The 6,165-nt window shown below is 36.1% G+C and overlaps 1 protein-coding gene across 6 annotated transcripts; it reads left to right on the top strand.

The window, feature by feature from the left end:
* Positions 1-4,970: 4,970 nt before the first annotated feature.
* Positions 4,971-6,100, top strand: LOC111392005 (ultraviolet-B receptor UVR8-like). Of its 6 annotated transcripts, XR_002702199.1 has the most exons (3): positions 4,971-5,028; positions 5,450-5,533; positions 5,624-6,100. XR_002702199.1 is itself a non-coding variant. In XM_023017295.1 (2 exons), exons 1-2 carry the CDS (start codon positions 5,002-5,004, stop codon positions 5,854-5,856), a joined length of 354 nt encoding a protein of 117 aa, XP_022873063.1. In that variant the 5' UTR covers positions 4,977-5,001; the 3' UTR covers positions 5,857-6,100. The 6 variants fall into 6 exon arrangements, 1 of the variants encoding a protein (XP_022873063.1); XR_002702198.1 differs by having other exon boundaries at positions 5,450-6,100; XR_002702197.1 differs by having other exon boundaries at positions 4,977-5,122; positions 5,450-6,100.
* Positions 6,101-6,165: the final 65 nt, after the last annotated feature.

The following is a 6,165-nucleotide window of genomic DNA, read 5'->3' as shown; positions in this document are numbered from 1 at the left end:
CAAACCCCCATCTCCATATTATTGCACTCTATATATTTATTTCCGTCCGGCCGTTGACTTGACCGTCGGAGTGCAAACGGTCGGCGGACATTTTTCTTGTCCGGCCGTCTTTGCCTCTTGACGGGGTGCTACATGCGCATGTATCGAGAGGACGAGGCTAGGGAACCTGTTGGAGCCATTTTTGGAGGTCAACAGTACATGCAAGGCAAAATAACATATTGTACATTTATAATTCAGTTTCAGTTCCAAAATATGAGTAACTACATACACAGATGTAATCCAAAAAAAATGATTCTTCTAGTTCTCATTCTTTCTCGGGGAAAATTTCTTTGTTGGATTCTCAATTCTAAAATCCCCAGCATAGAAATCTCCTCGACAGTTAGAAGAGAGAAAGATGTATGTTGGTGATGATGAGGTCTAAATCTCCCAATGAAAATTTTGTACTTAATGAAGCAATCGCATTCAATCAATGGCATGGATGAGCAATTTTTGAAATAGACCAAGACGCGAGAGAGAGAGAGAGAGAGAGAGAGAGAGAGAGAGAGGCGTGAAATTACATTGATTATGAAAAAACTGGACTGGTAGATTTGGAAACAAGATTGGGCATGGAAGCAACTGAATGCTTAAGCTATTACGTTTATTATGGGAGTTCCAAAATATCATTGGGGAGATGGCTCTCTGTCGGGTTTCGATACCTAATGAAACCCGAACTATGATATAAACGTCGGATTGAATTTCATAGAAATTGGGTGACGAGTTGTGTGAGAAACAAGACGAAAAACGTGGCTGCTCTTTCTGCTGAAAATCGGCTACCATAGTTGAGAGAAAATCGGTGCCTTCATCTTATGTATTTTGGTCCCTTCTCTTGCCTTCTTCCATTGTTTTTTTCTGTGTCTTTGTGACCTACCGTGAGAATATGGTTTTCTTAACTCCATTAGATTTAAGTGCTATTTGTGTCATTCACATGGATTGTGCTTGTTTAGTTTTATTGTGGACCATTGGATGGGATCGACGGCTGAGATTTATTCTATGTGAGATAAAATTGTTGCTTTAGCTTGTGTGAAAAGCTTTGACTATTTTCCACCAAATACGGCTTTCTCACGTTTTTGGCAAAAACAAGTCTCTCTCTTAAAATTCGGCCCTCTCTCTTCTCCTCAAGACTTCTCTCTCCATTTGCACCTTACTGTGAGTGTTCTTGAGAGTGCCTTCTTGTGAGCTTCTTCTTGAGTGTCCCTTGTAATAACTTAGGCTTGAAATAATGGCTAAGTATAGGTGATATTTCTCAAAGCTTGGTAGAAGAGAGGGGTGCGGTGGTGGCGGTTTCAAAGGAGATTCTTTGCTGGTTTTCTAGCTCTCTCTTTGGAAGGTGATTTGCATGACATAAGAGCTATTCCTGAGCCTAAAAATCAGCCATAAACAAGAGAAGTTGCTGTCCAGATTTTCGGCCATTAATGGGTTGTATTTTCGGTTTATGTTTCTTGCATTTTTGCCTTGGAATCTTTGATTAAATGATGTTTATTGTTGATTGAACTCCGAGATCCCAACACCTACAAACCATCACCGTTAACTTGCCTTTTGTGGGTGAGATTGAGAACCAACAAAAGTGAATATATTGATTGTTGGTTAGAGTTGTGTGGATTGTTGTTTGGTAGAGACAGGTAACGTGAAACTAAATCCGAAAATCACCATTTTCGAAGATCTTGGAGTAAACTTCCACGATGCACATTCATATTTGATCAAGAGAGTGCCAACTAGAGTTTTGAAGTTTGAAACTCTTTATGAACAATTTGCTTATAAGTCTTCCTCACATTCGAATCAAGTGTTCGGTTGCACTATTGCTGTTCATATTCATAAACAAGACCGCTCAAAGCTTGATCGTAGTGTTGAGAAGTGTGTGTTTGTTAGGTATTCTCCTAAACAGAAAGGGTACAAATGCTACAACCCTATCTCAAAAAAGTCCTTTGTGAGCATGAATTCTTTGAGAATCAACTTTATTTCACCTAAAACACTCTTCAAGAGGAGAGTAATGAGAGGGAAGAATACTTTTGAGAAATGCTGAACTCTCTGCCATTGCCTGGTGTTTCACCAAATCCTTCTTAGTGTTCCAAGTACATCAATTACCTCGCCACAGCCTATTGAGTGAAACATTATAGACTAGACTTTAAGGGAGAACCACCACATATTGAATCGCAATCTAAGCTTCATGTTTATCATGGCTTGACCTTGAGGTCCTAGATTTCTTTTAGTAAGTCCAGTTTACATATTGTTGGCAAAGTGACATTTTCTTGCAGGGATTAGCTTGGCAAGCATCCTTATGCAATTGCAATCTCCCACTCCGACTATACGAATATGGGCATTTTCCCTCAAATATCGAAAACCTAGCACAAAGATTTCGTTTTTGGGTTGTGCTTCCCTTAGTCTATATCGAATATATCTACACGGTTAACCTATGGTCTCATTCAAATAGAATAAGTCCCTTTGGGCAAAATAAAGAGCACAAGTACCAACCTACAACTTGTCCAGAAAATTCTCCAGATAAATCCTAGTGATCTTAATACTCCAATTGCACTTAGGAAGTTCTGGTGTCAACATACCGACAGAAATGAACTTTGATCCTATATAACCTGACCAATTCAATCAGGTACTGGCCATCTATTTTATTGTTCAAATATTTGATAATACGAAAAACCATAACTTCTGCTACTAATCTCTAATTGTTTCAATCCCTGAAACTAAACAAGAGGCCTGAATCATGCTAAACAGAAGGCAGCAGTTATAGAAGAGATGACTGATGAGAGCTCTCAATAAAAATTTAACTTGGGACATTGTTGAGTTGCCAAGGGAAAAGAAGGCCTCAAGTTGAAAATGGGTGTTCGCAATAAAAAACAAGGCAAATGGTGACAGTGAGAGATACAAGGCAAAACTCGTAGAAAAGGGCTTTACCCAAATATATGGGATTCGTTACCAAGAAACTTCTGCTTCAATGGCAAAGATAAATTACATACGAGTTTAATTGTCTCTTGCTGCACATTTGAGTTGGCCATTACGAAAATTAGAGGAAAACAATGTCTTTTCAAGTGAAGATCTAGAGGAATATTTTTTATGGACCTGCCACTTGGTTTTAAAGGTTATTAAGGAGTTGGAAAGGTTTGTAAACAAAAATTCGCTCTACGGGTTGAAACAGTCATGACATGGTTTGATATATTCATCGAAGTTATGCGAGGTCATGTTTATCGTCAAAGTCAGGTTGATTAACTATTCAACAAAAGATCAAGTAATAGTAAGATAACCGTTCTTATTATTTATGAGTGCATAATCTTAACAAAAATAATGTAGAATAATTAGACTTAGAAGCATTTCCTTGCAAGAGGATTTGAGATTAATGATCTTGGAGCATTGAAATACTTTTAGGACGGAGTGTGCTAGATTTAAGTGAGTGATACTTGTCTGTTATTGGAAGTATGTGTTAAATTTACTTACAAGATCCAGGCAAGTATGAACTCCAATTTCTAATTTATTTTTTTTAAACTCATTTTTAATTAAACATTATTCGAATAAAATAATTTTACACTTGGATTCATAATTTATCTACTTTTTAACTATGATTTCTCCAAATAATTATCTTTTACAAAATTTATTTTTAGCGAATCTCCACCAAATTGGGAATAATTACTTGGCTATAGACTAGCAAGAACACATGGAGAGTTCGATTTAAAAGTTACAAGTAGCTAGTCCAAAAAGTGGTCAATATACCGACTCAAATTGAAATGGTGTTAAGGAAAAAGCCCATGTTTAACCACAAATTTTTAATCTCATATTGGAATTCGCAATTTTTATCAATTATTCAATCAAATTAACCAAATTAGGGCTAAATATTTTGATTGTCAATAAACTTTTATATTACTCAGTAAATTATAAATTTTTTCCGATTCACCACTTAAGTTATCCCAATAGTCGATCCCAACTAGGGTGTCAACGAGTCGAGTCGAGCTGGCTCGCAAGTCGAAACTCCTGACTCGAGCTCAGCTCAAGCTTTTTTACATCAAGCTTTTTTTGGCTAAGTCGAGTCAAAGAAAAGTTCGGCAAAAAAATTAAAGCTCAACTCGAGCTTTCGGCTCAAGCCTTGTCGACCTGCTCGAATTTTTTTTCCTTCCCTTTGCTACCTGTTTGGCAGCCAAACATGCATCTTCTTTATGCTGCTGGTTGAGGCAAGCAGCCATAAGAAGCTGCCAATCAAGCTGCCTTAACCGGCAGCTTTATGGCCGTTGTAGATTAAATTTTTTCCTCTTTTTATTTTTATTTTTTAATTTTTAAACGGGCTGGCCCATGTGGCTCGTCAAGCCACAAGGGTCGGCCCGAGCTTCAGTCAGCTGAGACCAAGTCAGGAGTTTATATGTGTGTGTGTTGTGTTAAAGATTATCATCTGTGTGATGTTTTTTTTATTGTATATATGTATACAGATTGATAGTACTGTATAGTCATGGAATATAGGTTTTCACTATCCATTTAACTGTCTCTATTAGTGGTTGTGTTTATACGTGCAAATAGACATTTTGAGTTGGTGACACAAATAAACTTATAAAGAATACAAATTTACATTAATTTCAAACATCACAAAGTATGTCATCTTTTTTATCTCCAACATCATTTTTATCACTTTTATCTCAAATAATCTTTTCATTAACATTGTGATCATCCGAAAAAGCATATTAAAATTTTTTTTTTCCATGAAAACAATCCATTCAAGTGAAAAATACAAAAATCATAATAAATTCTGAATGTTACATTATCAATTGCATTCCAGTTCAAACAAGACAAAAAATCATAGCAAGAATTCATCACCATAAAATTGCCAAAACAAGATAGAATTCGGAGCACTCAAGAGAATCCCAATTCCATTTCCCAAAAAAAAAAAAAAAAAAAAAAAAATCGTCAAAAAGAAATAATTTTCTAAGGCTTAAAATCTATTTGGGCACTTCTGGGCAGTTGGGCCACGGGGAAATGGTTAATAGCTTACAACCGAAGCCGGTAAAGGCCGTGGAAGGCTTCGTTATTAGTCATGCCTCTGCTGGCTGGAGCCATTCCGGATTTGTTTCAGGCTTTCTGCTCTCACCATCTGCTTGTAAAAATAACTAATTGAAAGAAATGGAATCAAGAGTTTATAGGGACTTTAAAAGTTGAAAGCTTTTTTCGTTATGGACTAATGCATTTGATGCCCTATTTTATGTTTTTTGGTTGATCTATTCTTTTTTTAGAATCTTACTACTTGAGATATTTGCTGAAGTTTTTCCTGTTTTCTGGAGATTTATTGATTTAGTAAGTCTGGATGTTAGAATTCTAAAAATGAGAGATTGATGCCTCTTTCAATACTTCTTTACGTTATTTTTGGTGGCACCAAATTCATACACTGGATTTCATCTTACATGCATTTTTCACAATTTTGATTCAGGAATTTGAATCTCCAAGTAGCATATCATAGCTTCAACTTCCATAGAAGTTAATCTTTTGAAGGCTTAAATCCTAGTACTACTACGTACTGTTTTTCATTTGTTTAATTCTGGACTTTAGTGATTGTTGAGCATTCATCTGGGGGATCGTGATCGATTACTTATTCTTTTCTCAGACACTGGTTTGCTATTCACCTGTGGAGATGGTTCATTTGGCCAGCTTAGGCATGGTGGTTATAAGTCGCAATGTACTCCGGTAAAAATCTCATATTTCAGTTCTAAGCATGTTGATCAAATAGCTTGTGGTATGCGTCATTCACTAGTCTTACTAAAAGGTAATTTTGCAAGAAACTTTCATGGTCTTTGTTCAGTAAATCGAAAATTTATTCTAAATGACTCTTGTAATTAAAGGATCATTGCATTTAAAAGAAATTTCTAATAAGTAAGTGGAACCGTTGCAACAGTATTTATGAAGGATTTATTGCGAACAGGAAAGGTTTGGATGGAGGGGGAATTATTAAAAAATGAGAAGTATGCTATGAATTTTCCCTTACACAAAAACTTCTCCATACTCGATAAGTTTGGAGGCCAAACATTCCAAACTCGCCCAACTTGTTCAGTTTGGAGATGGTGGAAAGTTAGTTCTACTTTGATTTGTGGCCTTTTTTAACAGGATAAAATTAGTCTGTTCTTCTTCCTTTTTTTTTTTTTTTTTTTT

The sequence above is a fragment of the Olea europaea genome, unplaced genomic scaffold, assembly GCF_002742605.1.
Source record: "Olea europaea var. sylvestris unplaced genomic scaffold, O_europaea_v1 scaffold8684, whole genome shotgun sequence".
NCBI classification, from domain to species: Eukaryota; Viridiplantae; Streptophyta; class Magnoliopsida; order Lamiales; family Oleaceae; genus Olea; species Olea europaea.
This window is presented reverse-complemented; position numbering and strand designations above follow the sequence as displayed.